This window comes from Pavona decussata, unplaced genomic scaffold (genome assembly GCF_977016875.1).
Source record: "Pavona decussata unplaced genomic scaffold, jaPavDecu1.1 SCAFFOLD_61, whole genome shotgun sequence".
Lineage (NCBI taxonomy): Eukaryota > Metazoa > Cnidaria > Anthozoa > Scleractinia > Agariciidae > Pavona > Pavona decussata.
Genome location: NW_028145482.1, coordinates 2,707,595 through 2,727,190, shown reverse-complemented (window position 1 = coordinate 2,727,190; position 19,596 = coordinate 2,707,595). Strand labels below are relative to the sequence as shown.

General features: G+C 38.7%; 1 protein-coding gene across 1 annotated transcript; it reads right to left on the bottom strand.

The window, feature by feature from the left end:
- Positions 1–12: 12 nt before the first annotated feature.
- On the bottom strand, positions 13–10,673 carry LOC146479084 (pentraxin-4-like). The gene is made up of 8 exons (XM_085111344.1): positions 10,536–10,673; positions 8,129–8,193; positions 5,805–5,969; positions 4,652–4,759; positions 3,484–3,591; positions 2,590–2,824; positions 1,578–1,690; positions 13–511 (listed from the first exon to the last, which is right to left on the bottom strand). The coding sequence occupies exons 3-8, from the start codon at positions 5,965–5,967 to the stop codon at positions 240–242; spliced, it is 999 nt and encodes a 332-aa protein (XP_084967470.1). The 5' UTR covers positions 5,968–5,969; positions 8,129–8,193; positions 10,536–10,673; the 3' UTR covers positions 13–239.
- Positions 10,674–19,596: the final 8,923 nt, after the last annotated feature.

The window sequence follows — 19,596 nt, the reverse complement described above, 5'->3', positions numbered from 1 at the left end:
TGGAACAATAAGTCAAGTTAAGTCATTTATTTCCTTGGTTATACACGCAAATATCAAATATTATTTCCATGTTGGCCATGATATCAGACCAGGTGTACAACAATTCCATCACCTTGAATATATAATTTTACCAAATTTGCCATGACATGAATGACATGTCAACTTCAATATCATTTCCGTGGTGGTCATATGGCAATCCCATCACCTCTATTACTAACAACCCGAAATTTGACATGAATTTAACTGGAAGGTGGTTCGCAGTCGGAGCGAATCATCTCCGCGTCGCCTCTGAGTTTATCTTCATCGGCCAAGTCAGCCATGCTCTTAATATTCCCCTCTCCAGCGGAACATGACCCGGCCAACTCCGATATGTCTGCAGCACTTAACACGCGATCCCAGACGTTGATTCCCGTCAATTCACCCTTAAAGCTGTCTGCTGTGGCAAAACCTCCTCCGAGTCGGTCCTGGTCTTGTCCAATAATCACCTTTCCACCTTGGTCTATGGTGAATGCTGAAACAAAATGTTTCTCTATGATTTTCTGGTGGTTGTAGGTGATTCCCGTATTGATTTGAACCCTGTTATGAAAGCCAGGTTTCGTGGACGGGTTTTGAAATGAAAATTAGTTTGTTTGCGTATGAATAAAAAGTAATTTCCATGATAAAAACTAAAAACAATGAGGTTCAAACCAACCCGGAAATGGCCTATTACACTAATAAGGATGAGGAACAGGTGGAAGAATTGATGTAACGGAAATTATGATGCTTTCATCCAACTAGAATCAAGGACAAAAGGTCTTGGGACAAATCTTACAAACTATACTATACTGGAATGTGCTTGCGAAGTGCTAGTAATTTGCTTATATGATTAGCGTTCAGTGTACGTGCAAGATGCGAAGTCCTGAGACTTATAATTTTTTCAATCTTCGCTTTAAGCATCAGGTTAATGATCATACTGCAAGAGCCGTTCAGGTGTTATGCCCGGGTGTTATGAGACATTAATTAGAGCAAATTTTTTATATCTTCGAAGCTTAACTTAGAAATAGCAAGCCCAAGCGTAATGTCAAACTTTCGATAAAGAAAAGAGACTGACAATTTCAATCAATAAATAAACAAATGATTTAGGTAAATCACTAAAACGCTGGGTGAAAAAATGACTATGCTTCTGCCGTTGTGTGATGTTTCTCAGTACTGAAATCGCTCATCTTGTCGCGAAGCACCTTGAAAATATTGATGATTGTAATGGTGAATATGTTGTTATTAATGATGACAATGATCAAGAAAATGCCGATGATGACAATTATGATGGTAATATTAATGTTGCTGTTGATGATGAACATATATTTGTTGTTGTTGCTAGTTAGCTTTTTGTGATAGAGATTTTCATAACAAGAATAGTGCAATAATGATCAAGGTGATGTTAGCGATAGTGGTTAAGGAAAATCATACTAATATAATGTTTTCTTTTTGGATTTGATGATGATGATGATAGCAATAACGAGCTGAGTCTAGCCTCTTTATACTCACTTCTACTTAAAGTGATGCTCATTTATTTGCAAGTATATCATAAAGTAACTTACGAGACACCGACGCTGAAGATCTGCTTGCGCCATCCACATACACTTTGAATGCATTGTCTCCCAGGGTCACGCAAACATGATGCCACTTATTATCGTTTACACTCACTAAGGATCTGCAGATCGACATTAAAAAGTATAGTAATCTGGTAACTAAAGGAAACATAGTCAGCTGGTACTGCTTCCAACACAATCATTACAGACAATTATCTTACTTTAACCATTTTCTTGGAAGAATTAGTTTTGTAACCTGGGTTGACAGTTTGTTTAATGGGCGTTTTTTATTTTTATTATTTTTATGAATATTTGTATGCTTGTCAACCTCTCGTGGTTGAACTGGAAGACTAATTGATTGTTTCAGTATATACCCTGTGATGGCATTTGTGTTGTACGCAGCCTGGATTTTTGGACCAAGAGAACAAAATAAGAAAAAGGGAAAAAAAGGAATAAGAGAAAATACAAAAATAACACCAAGCACCTTATTGGTTAAAAATTAGGTGAGGACACCTATAGCTAATGGCTACTTTTAATTCAACATTCATATTGGGTTTTAAAGTAATGCTTCAAACAGGAGGAAACGTGTTTTATACGATTTCCAAACAGCAAGATTTATTTACATCTGTAGTTTCTGGACTGGGGAATCAAGTTCATATTTTCAAACCTCTATCACGGTAGTGGTTTCCTTTGCTTTTTCTTTATGAAAACTTTGTAAGTGTATCAGTTAACCATTTGCTCATTTGACTTAGTGTTTCCATGGTTACGACAGCTGTGGTACTTAAAATTTGGATTTGGATTGTAGTGTTATTTGTTGGTTTAATTATTTTAAGCTTTTGGTTAATTCCAAAACCCCAAAACGTCACCCTTAAGAACAAGTTAAGTACTAATTGAGCGCGTCAAAAGTTGTACAAAAATCGCATGTGTAAACAGACTTTAGAGTATGGGCCGCTCAAGGAAGACATATTTTTGGGAGTCATATGACAATAACATATATATTGTAATATACTAATATGGTTACTTGTGTCCTCTGTTGTCCGCAATCACTCTTATCTTTCCGTTGTCGGAGATGTACACAAGGAATTCATTGTGGTATTGACTGGTGGCATAACTGATGAAGCTCCCTGCACCTTCAGCGGTTTTTACCCACTGGCATGCGGTTATGGCTGTCAGTGCCTTGTTGAACGTGCCACCGTCAATGTAGTCACTTGTCCCTTTTTTTGGAAAAAGGAAGCCGTAGGGTCGTTTTTCACAAGCTGTAGATAAAGGTTTTATGAAGTTATGATTCGTTGAAAAAAAGGCACCATAATAATTAATTACTACGTAGAGCATACTGAACAATTACTTGATAATGCTGAGCCATCCCCATATTCCTTTTCTTCAAAGCTCTCAACCTTTTTTTAACGATTCCAATAGTTGCTTCTAGAATATAGGGAGTTACAGTACTAAGCACGGATTGGCTGAGTAGCTGTGGCCAAATGCTGACATTGATATAATGAAGCACATTTTCTAGAGAACGCAAGTGTGCTCATTGCTACGATTAAACCTGGTCTACGACTATTGAGTTTCAAGCATTTTGATTGCACGCTATTAGGTCATAACCAAGCTCCGAGGCTTATAACTTTGCTGCGACCAAAAATAGTCAATAAAGTGAAATGAGAGTTTAAAGCAATTAATGGTAGGAAAATGTCCCTGCAGTCTATGTGGCTTATCAGTCTCAGAAGCCCCCTTCATTTTAAGTTCCCAAATACGATGTTGTTTGTCATTCGCAGTTTAAACCTATTCTGTGCGGTAAACGACTATTTTGACAATGTTTTTTTATGAGGCATTTCAAGAAGCCCATCCATGTGTCATAAGCTGCAGGTTTTTTACCCTTGAGTCGATCTCAGTAACCTAAATAACACGAAACTCTTACGTTTGCATTCCTCGATGGCTTTCAGTCTTGCTTCCAGGTTGTCTACCCTGGATTTCAGTCTTCTCAATCTTCTACCTTTAAGGGGCTTGGGCTGTGGTGTTTCACAAGCTGTAGATAAAGGTTTTATGAAGTTGTGATTCATAGAAGAAAAAAGGCACCATTATAATTATCTATAGAAAGCAGACTAATTACTACGTAGAGCATACTGAACAATTACTTGATAATGCTGAGCCATCCTCATTTTCCTTTCCTTCAAAGCTTTCAACCCTTTTATAAATGATTTTCAATAGTTGCTTCTCGAATATAGGGAGTTACACTACTAAGCAAGGATTGGCTGAGTAGCTGTGGCCAAATGCCGACATTGATGTAATGAAGCACATTTTCTAGAGAACGCAAGTGTGCTCATTGCTAAGATTTAACCTGGTCTACGAGTATTGCGTTTCCAGCATTTTGATTGCCTAAAAACAGCACGCTATTGGGTCATAACCAAGCTACGAGGCTCATAACTTTGCTGCGACCAAAAATAGTCAATAAAGCGAAGTGAAAATTTGAAGCAATTATTGGTAGGAAAATGTCCCTGCAGTCTATGTGGCTGATCAGTCTCAGAAGCCCCCTTCATTTAAAGCTCCCAAATACGATGTTGTTTGTCATTCGCAGTCTAAACCTATTCTGTGCGGTAAACGTCTATTTTGACAATGTTTTTTTTTGTGAGGCATTTCAAGAAGTCCATCCATTTGTCATCAGCTGTAAGTTATTTGTCTCGTTTCTCCCTTCAGATATGTTGTGTTTCAGCTTCAATCGAATGATCTGTTACAGTTAAACATAACAAGTTTTAAATACGTCTCCATTTTGATCCGAATATAAGGCTTCCTGGTGCGACTTATGGATTCTAAACTTGCTTAATTCAACTGTCATTGGCACTTGTAGGTTTTTGGAATCTAACTAAATGACTATACGATTAATGGAGTTAATTTTTAAACAGGAACATAGTTTTGAAGAAGGGTGAACTGGAGAGAAAAGTGCTATTACTTATTCTTTTGCTCTACGTGGTGCCCTGCATCCGAAGGTCATTGCAAAATTGTTCTGGTCATACCGTATCAAAAAAAGTTCCATTGTTAAGTTCTCCCTGAGTCGAACTCAATAAAACTAAATAACACGACACTCTTACATATGCATTCCTCAAAGGCTTCCAGTCTTGCTTCCAGGTTTTTTACCCTGATTCTCAGTTGTTTCACTCTTCTACCTGCAACGGGCTTGGGCTGTGGTTTTTCACAAGCTGTGGATAAATGTTAAATGAAGTTGTGATTTATGGAAGAAAAAAGGCACCATTATAATTATCAATAGAGAGCAGACTAATTACTATGTAGAGCATACTGAACAATTATTTGATAATGCTGAGCCATCCCCATATTCCTTTTCTTCAAAGCTCTCATCCTTTCTTTAATGATTCCGATAGTTGCTTCTAGAATATAGGGAGTTACAGTACTAAGCACGGATTGGCTGAGTAGCTGTGGCCAAATTCTGACATTAATATAAAGCACATTCTCAAGAGAACGCAAGTTTGCTCATTGCTACGATTAAACCTGGTCTACGAGTATTGGATTTCCACCATTTTGATTGCACGCTATTAGTCAATAACCAAGCTCCGAGGCTCATAATTTTGCTGCGACCAAAAATAGTCAATAAAGTGAAGTGAGAATTTGAAGCAATTATTGGTAGGAAAATGTCCCTGCAGTCTACGTGGCTTATCAGTCTCAGAAGCCCCCTTCATTTAAAGCTCCCAATTACGATGTTGTTTGTCATTCGCAGTTTAAACCTATTCTGTGCGGTAAACGTCTATTTTGACAATGTTTTTTTTGTGAGGCTTTTTAAGAAGCCCATCCATTTGTCATAAGCTGCAGGTTATTTGTCTCGTTTCTCCCTTCAGATATGTTGTGTTTCAGTTTTAATCGAATGATCTGTTCCAGTTAAATATAACAAGTTTTAAATACGTTTCCAATTCGATCCGAATATATGGCTTCCTGTTGCAAATTATGGATTCTAAACGTGCTTAATTGAACTGTTATTTGCACTTGTCGCCGGGTTTTTGGAATCTTACTACTGTACGATCAATGGGGTTAATTTTCAAACAGCAACATAGTTTTGAAGAAGGGTGAACTGGAGAGAAAAGTGCTCAGTATTATTTATTCTTTTGCTCTACGTGGTCCCCTGCATCCGCAGGTCATTGCAAAATTGTTCTGGTCATACCGTATCAACAAAGTTCCATTGTTTAGTTCTCCCTGAGTCGATCTCAGTAAAACTAAATAACACGAAACTCTTACATTTGCATTCTTCGATGATTCCCAGTCTTGCTTCCAGGTCGTCTAGCCTGGCACTCAGTTTTTTTATTCGAACTCTCCTTCCACCTGCAACAGGCTTGGTCTGTTCCATCAGGGTAAACAGCGCCATTAAACCAAGAAGAAACGCGAATTTCAGGCCGGCCATGTCTGAGGAATACAAAAGATCAGGAAGACGGAGATTAGATGGGAAATTATGTGAACCAGCTTGCAATAAAAAATATTTGCCTATAAACCATAGCTCAAGCTCAGATGACAACAAACGCCTTGATCGGAGACCTCGCAGTGCCGATCTTTTTATCTAGTTTAAAAAAGATGGTACGAAGTAGCAGTTTTTGTGTAAAGGAGCAGCTCGGAGGAAAATTAGGTTTCCAATGAAAAGTAACACTAAAATTTAAAGTACTCATGAAATGATTTTTATTGGACTTTTTTACTGTCGTTCGTCTCAACCTCAAGGGTTTTAAAACAACGCGAATTCTCTTTTTCAGGTGTTGCTCTCAAATGTGGATCGATTTTAAGCGCACCGAAACGATCATAGTTTAGCGAGTGTTACGTAAGAAAGTTGGTCTGGTGTTGCAGGGTTCATGGGCAACAAGAGAACTAAAAGAGATACCAGTACCATTGTCGGTGTTCTGGAGCCATACGAGGCTGCAAAAATCCTTTACACAGAATATATGACCTTTGCATTTGTCGCTCTTCACAGAATATCAGTGCAAATTTGTATATAAACATCGAGGATTTCACTGCAACATATGTTCAAGTTTGCGTTCTCAACTCAATGGGCCAGTTATTTAAACAGAGTCTAATTTACGCCGTGGTTTAAGACAATCAGTGGACCTCTAAATCTGTCTATAAGTGGTCTATTCTAGGTAGATAAATAGTTTTCTAGACTGGGACGCAGAGCTTCTTATAATCATCAGCAGCAGACAATGTTTAGATATGATTGTTGGCAAGACTGAAAATGGTTTAGAACATGGTTTTGTTAAACACCATCTAAACTGTCTTTTAATGACTGACCAATTGTGTGCTTGAAGCGGGGCTCGAGGCCGACTGAGCTGGCATCCTTTTTATGTTCAGATTAAAGCAAAAACGTACTCGTAACTCAGAGACCAGCGTACGGAACGATAAAAACCCGTTCACCCCGTTCATTTATATCATCCGATATAAAGACTGAAGAGAGTTATTCCGGAGTTATTGGATAAACAGGCCAATGGGCGATCTTTGTTAGCCTCCAAAATAGCGTTAATTTTCAACTGAGATAACGCATCTATGAGTGGCCAAAACACTATTTTTCATTGTACAATAAAATGGACCGAAACACAGCAAAAGCTCATTTCATTGGCCATTTAAGGCATGGCAGCAGAATGTTCTGTCCCGATAGCAAAAATTACCCATATTGGAAATTCGAAAATGAAATTCATCATCGCTTTTAAAAAGCTGTAGGACCGCTTTCTTCATCAAAATTACTCCCCGAATGGTTTAAGCTGGAGGCTGGTAATACCATTAGGTCCGGCATGACAGATTTAATTAGTCCTTCAAACCAAATTATCAGTCAGCCTGTAACTGCATTACTTTTTATGCATTGTCCCAACACAAAGTTAAATTTGAAAAGGATTTCGTTTGGTCGAAGCTTAACTGAAGAGATTCGCAATGATTAAAAAAAAAAAAATACCCAGGCATGTCTCCACTAATTTCTGTCTTCTGCGGTTCATCTGATAGACGTCAGAAAGTAAGTTGCTGAAGGAAAAGTCCTCCGTATTCGTCAACTCAAAACAAGTCACTAGGTTTTTAAAATTAAGAAAATTTATCATCCATTTGTGGTTCGTACAGAGATTGAAGTGTTGTCACCAACATTTTCCGCTTCGATTTTTGACATTTTGTTAAAAATTCCCTTCGCCATACTCTTTAGGACAAAAAATAAATGGCCATACATGTTTTTCAGTGGTGAGAATGTGATGAGAATAAAGTAGGTGAAGCGGTTGATAAATTCGACAGTTTTGAAATTTTGCTACAGACTTGGACTATGATACAAACATTATATCTATAGCCATCATTTTCTCAATTTCGAGTCTTCGTTGTGGCAAATATTGTAAAACAATGAGTGAGGTACCGAGACACCTCCGAAACGGCTTCATAGGGGAAGCTGACAGCTGAAAAAAACAAGTACGCGGAACCCATGCAGTGAAACTCGTCTAATAAATCTGACTGGAACTAACTGCTATATTCTACCCTTGTGATGATCTAGATTAAGATTATTGCTCTGATTCCTGAGGACAAACTGAAAGAACCTTTCAAGCTGTAGCACTCACCTTGAGTCAGTACAGGCAACTCTTCTGAACAGATAGTCTTCTATTTTGAACTGATAGCTTTGTTGCTGATCCGCGGTATAAAGTCATTTTGCAATTAACATAAGGAGGAGACAAATAAATCAATCAACAAATCAATCCAGTTTCAAGAATTGCCATGGTTAGACTTCATGGTTGAAAACAATTTAATGCTGGTCGCCTACGGCATATTTGGTGTATTTTTAATGTTTCAAGAAATGGTGATATTTCTTTCGTTTTTTCCCGAAAGTAAACAGTCACTTTTTGCCGAGGAAAATTAATTTCTCAGTTACTATCTACTCAACCTATAATTACCTTGGAGAAACTGAAATTTTAATGTTGTCCTTAAAATTAAGCAAGGGCGGAATCGGGAACTTTCTATAGCAGGGGTTTATGCAAATAACAGGCGAAAGAAAACAAATTAAACGCTTTGCGACAATGCTGTACCTTGTCAATGTTTTACACATAAAATCCTTTCCAGAAAATTTTTTTTCAAAGAAAATACATCTTTAAAAGATACATTTGTGCGTCAGCAGTCAAGTACAGGAAACAACATGAAATATTTATATTACTGAGGAGTTATGTTCCTTGATACATCAAACAAGAGATGTACTAAGCAAGGTAACTAATGCACGACAGCCCTTTATACAATGAATGGTTTAAAAAATGAATTGATAACAGTTTTGTAAAAATGGCTTATTCTTTGGCGGCACATAAATAAATTAACTTGATTCGTATTCATCTGAGGGTTGTGGATCTATCAAATTTACTTTGTTCATTTAACCAAGATCTTAATAATTACCGAGTATATCATTTCAACTTTTCCTTCTGTTCTTTTCTTCAATTAAAATAGCTTGAAACACAGAATGCTCCGTTACAGTTTGCAGACATGATGGTTATCGGAAGACTAGTAGGTTTATTACTGAATAACCTTTAGCAGCAGGTTGTAGAAGCAGGAACTTGTGTAGACATTTTAAAGCAACATTAAAATCCTTTCTCAAAATGTAAACAGTGGTCTCGTAGTTTTTTTGGTAATATATATATGCGTGTGTGTTATTCGATTGGAATGTTACATGGTTGATTTGCTGTTCGTTTTCGTTTTCGTTTTTGTTTTTCTTACCCAACATCTTGAATAAGCTAGTATGTTATGCTATTAATACTTTTAAAAGAGTCATAGGGGACAACCTTCTTCATTTATCAGTTCCCCATCTGTGAAACACATCAGTGTACACTGACGGCAACTCGCACCTCAAAACTTATTACTCGGCACTTTTTACCGCTGATGAGCAATTACCAGTTGGGAAAATGTGATCCTTTTTATACTGCATATCAGTTTTAAAGGATACAGTTGTAGTTGCTAGCAAAATCTTTAACTAATATAACGGGTGGCAAGAAAAAGAGAGAAAACGGGTGGCTTAAACTTGAAGTTTATTTTGTCTTTAGGTCTGAAAGTACAGATTTTCATCAGTTCCTCAACTTAAATAATCCAGCATGCATCTGCAGTTTCTGTTGTGCCTTGTCCAAGAGCATCAAACAATCCAGGCCTAATATTTGAAAAGTGCCTTCTTCCACGACACAGGACCAGGAGCCCATTAATGGGCTCCTGACAGGACACCATGATTGGTAGTTTCTACTACTCTCTAGGACGCTCGTATTTATCAGCGCAAACTTTGAAAAGCTAGGCATCTGTGTGGACGTTGATGAATAAGCCTCGCGCAATGAATTTAATTTAACTGGTTTTACTTAGCCTGATAATTAAGACTTAAACCAATGGACGGTAAAAAATGGCCATCCCAGTTCGGCAATAAGCCAAAGGACAAAAGAATCTTTGCCAAAACTGAGTCTCGTTCTAGTTTAATTTTATAGGTTTAGTTTATTCGCCAAACTCACCCAGACAACACAGAAGTGCTCCTGTTTATTTAATGGTGACAATAAGCTACTCAAAATTTTGAGTAACCACGAAAACTCAAATCTTTATGTAGACTCGAAACTTAGCCAGTGAACTACTCAAAAAACAAGACTTAAATTCTTTGAAAAATTGGCGAAAATTTGGCGAGAAGCTTGTTGTTTGAAAAACCATGCATTTTCCAGACTGCGATACTTTGCTCTCTAGAAGAGAATTTTCAAGCGGCTCTTTGTAGGCCGATGAACGATAATCTGCGATTAAAAGTTAACCGAGGTATTTTTCACTCGTTGAAAAGGTTATTCTAAGCTAATTAATAGCTAAAAGTAGTTAAAAGGCAAGCGAAAACAAAAAGGGAAAAGTCTGTCGAGAAAAATATCTATATTTGTAATCAAAGTTGACAATAATCGACCTCTTTGATTCTATGGCTCATATTGAGATTATTGTTCTTATTATAACTTATGAGTATAATTGTGTTGAAACACTCACCTTCAATCAGTACAGGCCGCTCTTCAACTCAAACTGATAGTCTATGTGCTCGAAGTGATAACTCAGATAACTTTGTTGCTGATGCACGGATTATGATTAGCATAAGGACGAGACAAAGTAAAGTAAGGTAAAGTAAAAGTAAAAGTGTCCGATCAGTTATGAGTGACGCTGACAATCATCCGCCTCAGTGTAGTTGCTACTAGCAATTTCCCGTTTTCAAATCATAGACACTATTTCAAATTATGCTGACAAATGTCGAACATGAAACGATCCACGAACTGAGATTTATTATAGTTAACCCTTTAAATACCAGGTGTGTGGTATTTTTTTCAATGACTTTTTGACAATAAATAGTCTGAGCCACTTAATTTCTCCATAAATGGAGATGAAATAAAAATATCTGCGGTCTTAAGAAACTGTGGGCTCAGGCTAAATTGTCACGTGATGCAAGTGACGGTTGTTGTTTGTTTCGAGCGAGTGCACGAGCACGAATCTGGTAAAATCATCGCTTTATAAGTGTTTTTCGAGCCATTTTCCTCTGCAGAAACCCCCATTCTGGCATCATTAAGCTGGAATGTGGGTAGAGGCAATCCTCTGAAAGAAAACAGAGGTGAGAGGTGATTTCATGCTGACTGAGTCGCCAAACATGCTGTGTAGCAGACATGGAGGCCCACGAGTGAAGTTGCCTCTCTGGCCGTTTTGTGGATGGATTCCAGGACCTGCCAAGGCTATTTGGGCGAGTTTGGAGTAGTAAAATATTCAATGGATTCGAAATTTTGCTGGTGGTACTGGGTGGCTCGACACTTATAAAAAAACTATGAAATGGAAAGAGCAGGAGTTCTACGCTCGCGCTATGGCTGAATTACCCAGAATTCTCTTCGGGCGTAAACGAGGCAACGTGAGATACGCAAGACTGGGTCTGATAAAATGGCTGAAGTATAGCCCTCAGAAAGCGTTGAGAGGAAAACTTCCAGTCAGATACCAAGGTCTGACCTTGAGGTTTGCTGTAAATATAGACTTTTCAATTTTGAACAAATTATTTGGATTAAAAATTGACGATAAATAAGTGTAATTTTTGATGTTATTATTTGGCCGAACAATTGGCATTTAGGACTTTGTTGCCAAACGAACGGTGATATGCAGCGAAAATCGGGAGGCGTAGTCGATTTGCTGGGTTTGATGATGGAAATATACATCAGCTGGTGTCATTCACACATTATCATGACGTTGTAGCTTAAGTTAAACAAGAAGCAATTCATAGAAGCCAGAACGGTATTTTCGACGCATATATGCGTTGTTAGTATGCGAAGGGTTAACATAAAATAACTGGAATTTTCATTTCGCCGAAATACTGTCGCAAAATTCACACACTGCAATGGAGAGCTATCGATACATAACGTTCGTTGCGAAAAAGAGCTATCACGCAGACATCTTGAGCTTGGACCGAAAGAATGTTTTCAGTGTCTGAAGTTACATAACAAACCTTAATTAGGGGACGCATAAGTCCAGGTAGGCTCCGGCGATTACCAGCCGCTGTTCGGGAAAATGAGCCCGCACTCATCCCCCCGGGGAGGATCCGGGAGACGGCGGAAATCGAGCCTAAAGTCCAGGCTGCTATATTTGTAATTTACCGGTAATTTTTTAAGAGCGTTAAACACATATAAACCAAAAGCTAATGATATTTTTTCTTAAATTTAAACTGGTTTGGTGAATTGTTTCGCGCCAACATTTAAGTTCGGTTTCCATCGAAGAAAATTATTTTCCAGGGGCTGTTTTCACAAAGAAAGCTGCAAGGGTGGACTCTCGAATATTCTACAGTAGGACCCACTCTTAATTAACAACAACTAAAAATTGACACAGTTGACAGCTAAAAAAGAAAACAAATTATGCTTAAGAGAAAAGCACTGTACCGCACTCACGTACGCTACTATTTTCTAAAGGAATGTACTTTTTGCATCATTAGAAAGGTTTAGAATTACGCTTACGGCAAACGGTAAACGGTTAACGGCAGAAGCTACCATGAGGCCAAGTTCAAGGGAGTAACATCACTGCAAAAGTAACATTTGGAAAGGAAAATGTTTTGACTGGTGACTCTGAAGAAGCTTTAATGTGCCGGCGCCAACGGCAAGTTTGACTCTATTTCTAAGATACCAGCAACGTTTCCAGAAAAATTTATCCATGTAAACTGCAAACGGCAGAAATAACCACGTGGCCAAGTTCAAGGGAGTGAAATCACTGCAAAATTAACATTTAGAAAGGAAAATGTCTCGACTGGTGACTCCAAAGAAGCTTTAATGATCCGGCGCCAACGGCTAGTTTCGCTGTATTTCCAAGATACCAGTAACGTTTCCAGAAATATTTATACACGTTTTTAAACTGGGTCATTGGATTATGCAATTCTTAAGTTTGGCGAAGCGGCTTAGTGGGATATGTGTTATTATTACAAACTGGATAATTGTATAATGCAATTGCCAGAGATTTGATTGGCTTAGCGGCCATGGTATAGGATCCACTATACCATGCCTTGAGAAATAGCGACCTTTTAAAACCGTCATGGGGTCGTTTAGGCAAAATAAAATCAGTAAGGTCTAGTTATATTTTTTGGTACATAATAGCATTATCACTGAAACGATTATTTTACTCGGGATTCGGTTGTTTTTATATTGCGTGAGTACAACCAACGAGGCACGTCAAAACAAGCTTTAACCGGAGCTAAAAAGTTAAGTCAGTAGTTAGGAAAACGGCGATTGCAGCTCCTAAAACCATACCAAATTCTCTAACATTTTCCAGTCAAATGTTTTCTAGCTCACTGACTCCGCTCGTTCGTTAAAAAATATGAGCTCGTTTTAGGATCTTCAGCTCCCCGCTTTCCTAACTACTATGGCAACACGCCTTAGCTGTTACTGTAATAATTTACAATGTTCACTTTCATCAATTTGCATTTGAAAGAGACAGGTTTTGGGAAATTCCCGTCTTGAACAAAGTTGTCTGAGACAACGGACTGGTTTTGCCAATCAGAAAAGTAAGACTGAAAATGTATCTCACGCGATGAGAACTAAATTTGACTATTTTTTTGGGAAAACCACAACGTCAATTTGCATTTGAAAGCTCAACTAAACAGCTAAAACCTATATCACACGTGAGAATTAAATTTTAATAAGCGCCACGTTGGTAAACACGACATCAATCTGCATTTGAAAGAGACAGCTAAAACTTTTACACGCGCGAGAATTAAATTTTCATATGCCCCACGTTGGTAACCACAACAACAATTTGAATTAAAAAGAGACAGGTTTTATGACGCAGCGAAAATGATAAGAATTAAATTCAAACGCTGGATGCATTAAACCGTAATTATGGTTAAGGAGTTGATTTTGAAGGTGTCTCTCATGTGATTTTCCTGAATGCTTAGAACTTGGTCACACTAAAATTTATCTCCTAGTTTGGTATAATTACTCAGGTGATTATAGAGATTCTGTTGATCTGATTGGTCGAGGATTGCGTCATATCCTGCTATAATCACCTCGCGCGAGGTGATTATAGCGGGAGCACTAACTTTCAAAATGGCCGCTTAGCTATTTTTTGACATTTCTGAAAAAGAAGTAAATAGGATGAAAGAAAATGCAATTCCGAAAGGCACTAAAGATGCAGGTAAGTCAGAAGTGATACTTTTCGAAGGAAAGAGATGAAAAGTTTGCTAATTGTAATAAAAAAAACCCTTGTAAATTGCATGTTGTCGATCTCGATGACTTAAAATGAAGACAACAAATTAAGTTAAATTCGAGCAAGATTTTCTTTATTAACAGAATGATTTCACAAACAAAACGAGTTTAAGACAGAATTTGAAAGCATGGAAGTAACAAGATGAATAAATGTCTCTGTAAGTTTTACGTTTCAGTGGCGAGAAAAGAAAACAGTTTTTATAATCTGAAAACTAGTTTGTCGTCGGTTCGAGCGGCTCTCGACCACCATCTAAAGTCACCGCCTCACAACAAAATATTTTCATCTGTGACAACCGTGTACTTGTTTAGTGAAGCCAATAAATGACTTAATTCCTACCTGAAGCAGCTTATCTCCGAGGGCAATTTATAAACGTCCGTTAACCGGCGAAGCCATCATGTCAACAAGAAATTGTGCAATAAAATGCTATCGCTAACACTTGTGGTCCCGGCTCGAGTTTTACACCGAACAGCCTGGTTCATCTCCATCTATTTTGGTAAACGGGTCGGAGAAACCCAACATTCATTCACAGAAGTCAGTGCTTCGTCTCAATGAAGCGGCAGTTAAAGAATATTGACATTCTGCTTGAGGCCGTGTGCAGTTTATCGATTGCGCATGTGATTTCGATTGAGCATGTGATCGGCAGACTGCGCGTCTCTGTTCAATGACGCGTGACGATTTGAAACAAACAAACAAACAAAATCGAGATTTTTCGGACGGTACTTGTTTTTCTCTGATAATCACCTGAGTGATTATACTAAAACAATTATTCGCCTCAGGCTCAGTAAATATTGGTGAATATTCCCCTCGACTTCGTCTCGGGGAATATTCGCCATTATTATATGGCAAGGTAGTCTTGAGGTAAATCCGCGCGTTCTGATTGGCTCTTTCTTGGTCGGGATTTTACCATACGGACCGTTTCCATGGAAATGGTCTTAAGCCGTGTATTTTTATGACAAGCGGCAAATTTGAAAATTTGCAGCTAAAACTGCGAAAAGCAAACCTGAAAATACTTTCATTCTTCGCAAAGAAACTACCCAAAAGACTGAATCCAATATGGACGAAGAAGAATATCATTTACAAAGCAAATTTTACTATCCCGAAGATCTAGAAACCTCTGAAGCAGGCATCTGCGAAAGCCGAGGAAGCCATTGAGGATTTTATAAACAAACAGAAAAGTGAAAACACAAAAGGAAGAAGTCTACTGATATGAATACTCTGCTCCGTTTTATTGAAGCTAACGGCTTGAATAGTCAAACAATTGAAAGCCTACCTTCGTCCGAGCTTGATCACCTTTTGTCAATTTCTTTTTTTTTATGAACGTACGCAGGAAAAATGGTGAATACGAGCCAGCAACATTTTCCAGTTTTCAGCGCAACATATACAGCGATACTTCTCTGAGAAGAAATATCCATTCAACATACTCAAGGATAATGAGTTCAAAAATCGAGAAGAGTTCTAGCTGCGAAGCACAAGTCACTAGTTCGCGAGCACGACAGAAGAAACGAGCTGCAAGCCGCTCGGGCGATTGACGAAAACGAAGAAGATGCTCTTTTTGAGGCAGGAGAATTCGGCGACTCCAATCCAGTTGCACTCCAAAGAACTGTGTGGTGGTATTTATCCCTACACTTGGGTTTCCAAGCCAGAGATGAGAGCGAGGAGGACAATTGACTTAATGCTGCTTCTTTTAAAGTTGAAAATGGTTTTCACAGCAACCTTTCCTTGATCCGTACTTTGTGATGCGCTAGTAAATTTTCTGGGATCAAAGAAACCCTTTTGTGAGTTTCAAAAACAAACCGCAGCTGTTAAGATTTTCGTCAAATTCCGCTACAAATCGTTCTTGAAGTCTTTTCTATAAACATGTAAACGTTCAGTAAATTTGTTTTCATGTTATCCTCGTCGTACCGTAGCTTGTTCTTTTTGGGTTGCTCGCGTCATCAAAAACACGTCACGACAGAAACCCTTTGAATTCAAGTGACCGGAAGTGCGTTTTTTAAAATAAACAAGCTTGCTCCGAGGGCCATATAATAAACTACTTACTAACCTAGCTTGCTCGAGCCGTAATGGGGAATATTGGCCCTCGGTCGTTTTTGTACGGACCTCGCTGCGCTCGGTCCGTACTGTTACGACCTCGGGCCAATATTCCCCAGTACGGCCCTCGCGCTCGGTTAGTAAGAGGTTAATATTTACTTCGCCTTCGGCGAATAATTGTTAAATAGAGCGCGGGTACGGGTACGGCTTGCCATCACCTCTCATGACTTCCAATATGAATCTTGTAAGCCAGTAATGTACCCCTTTCACGGGTGTGATGCCCAAATCAACTAGAACGGACCTATACTCATCTTCAAGGGTTTCAATTTGTGTGTTTCGGTATTCAGCCCAGGCTCGATAGACGTTTACTGACCGTCTTTGCCCAATTTCGTTCACTGTGGTAGGCTTTTGGAAACGCGCACTTTTATCAAATTCGTCCCCCAAGCACTCGGATATGTCTACGCTCTGGCTCATAGCCGGAGCAAATGAGCCATCAAAACAACTAAGGATAAACAAAGCTCAGAAGAATAAAAAAAAGCATTGTTATTCATAAAATTTTACTGATATTACGGAGACATCCAAAACAAAATAACAACGTGATTCCCAAGTATGAATGACACAATTAAAATACGCTCATAAATAGAATCTGCATAAAATATGTTTCTTCGCGGATGTGAACATGTTCTAAGACGGTTAGACAATGAACGCTCTTGTCCTATGGGATATAGCGCCTCTCGCATTAGACAGAAGTGCCCGAGTGGCCTTCTATCTATGCTCGAGGCACTATATTTCATAGGACACGAACGTTCATTGTCCAACCCTTACATATCTTCGATATTTTAAAAGGAAAACTTGGCCTTTTTAGAACTAATTTTAAGGTGCTCAATTCAGCAGTGTCAATGGTTTGAATTGACGTTAGCTGGCCAATGTAACGGGAAAATTTACATTGGAATCAGTTACATTGAGTTGAATTAAGCAAGAAATCGATCGAAGATAGTAATGTCGGATCCAAACAATGATTAATTGGGTTTACTATTGGTCAAATCAATCAATCAATCAATCAATCAATCAATCAATCAATCAATCAATCAATCAATCAATCAATCAATAAACTTTATTTACCCTCGAATTTACAGTGTAGCACTGAGGTGGTGTGGTGTTATGGGGAAATGTAATTGAATAGAATTAAACTAAAAAATCGGTCAAAATAGTGTTATCACGTTCAAACAATTGAGTGCTTAAGTGTGCTATTGTTAATACAATAGGCCGTCACTTGTGTTTACTTCTAGTTCTCGTTATTTGTATATTTTCTCTTGTTTTGACTTTTTGTTTGATTTGGAATATTGCTGAACTGCGCTCGTTTAACTAAGCATGATTCTATATTTCTCAATACCAAGGTTTTGTTAAATTGATTCTGTAGTTACAACAGACCTCCTGTATTTATCTCTACACAATGGAACAGACTCTCGTAGTTTTGTATATGTTCTTAGCTGTACTCGTCTTTTTGCTCTTTTTGCATAGAATTTCCTTGCGTATCCGATCACATAATAGAACAGACGTTCCACATATTTTGTAACTGTGTTTCTAGCTGCTGTTCGTATTTTAGTTCTTTTGAATAGAACGAGTTTTTACAATGGAGTAAGGTTCTTTCCAGTTTTATTAGCTTTTGCGATAATATAAACATTCGCCCTAGTTCAATTATTTCTTTTGTTGTAAAACTACTTTGAATAGCTGCGCTAGTTACAAATATACCCAGCTTGTAATTGTTAAGTTGATGCTGTGAGTTGGGATTAAACTGTGTGGATCCAGTTTTGTCTTGATCATTTCTGTCCTTCGATGTTCAGTCATAGCAGATCCGAAAGTGTATCAGAAATTTGTGACGAGATTCCGAGCCACGTTTTCCCCAAGTTAAGTGAGATAGTTTTCTCGCTGTTGTACCTAAGAAGGCACAGTTTCCCTTCTCGACGTTTAGAGTGGAAAAACCTATCGTCGCAGTGGTGGAGAATCCGGGTGGCTTCGACTGGATCAGTTTGGAGGGCCGTTAACAAGGATAGCTGAAATCCGCGTTGGTTATTCATTCAAGAAGTAAATCCCTTGGAGCGAGAAGAGAGAAGTCGCCCAAGTACGTGAGTAAACGTTTTAATTTTTGATACATGAAGTCCGTTAGGAAGGCCTTTACGAAGAGGCTACCGAGAAATAACTTTAGAAGTGAAGCGCTAAATCATTCCGTCGTTAGAACAAGTACCCCTAAAGTTAAAGCTAAAAAGAATATCCAAGTCGACCAGTAACCGCCGAAGTACATGTCCGTTAAATATTTGCCGAATTACCGTTTTGTACGTCTCCCAGCTCCGTCGCGCCACAGCAAAGTAGCGCGAACCCCAGCGAAGTCAGAAGACCCGACGCTGTGAAACCCGGAAGTTCTACGGCATTCTCCACGGTTAATCACACAGACGTTACTACCTGAGAACCCATAGATATTAACCTAGATCCAAGCGGCGATTCCTTTGTTTACCCAAGTGTAAGAGAAGTCCATCGAATCCAACAAATTCGCCGGAATTTGATCCCGCAGATTTGCAGTCCTTTGCTTACAGTACGCCGCAACAAGCCGGTCTAGCCCGCATTGCATTACAAGTAGAGGACAGTTCCTATTCCGACGATATAAAAGTATCCGAGGAGGACATTTTCGACACTCGAGATCGCCAAGCAAATCCACCCGTTCGTTCATATCAGTTCAGCCCAGTTTATATTAGCAGTACCAGGAGAAACGACACAGATACCGACTACGACACAGAAGCTGCGCAATTCCCGAACCGTGAAGAGAACGCTAATTAGTTCATCAGCGGACCTGATAAAATTAGTTTCTCGAAGGAAATCGAGCGACGGAGATAACATTAGTGACGTCTCTCTCGAAGCAAGTATTAGTGAAGACTAAATGATTTAGTAATAGTAGCGAAGAAACGACAAGCGAAAGAAACGCGACTCGAAATAGTAGCGAAGATAATTTAGAAGCTGTGGATCGAGATTTTCTTGAAGCCCACCATCGATTACTCTCCACCTTGGCTGATCGTTTGGCATCCAGAGACGCGCGCGTAGACAAATTTCGAGGCTAGGAGAACGATGACATAAGCCAGTGGTTTGAAAAACTAGATTTACAGTTGGCAACAAAAAATATCCGTACCACCGAACCAGTCGTAATCCGCAATATCTCAGGTTGTCAACAATTTGGGCGGACCAGCCGAGACCTTCCTTTTGAGCTTCCTGAGTATGAGAGAAAAGGCTATGACCATTTGAAACAAGCTTTGAAGAGGCG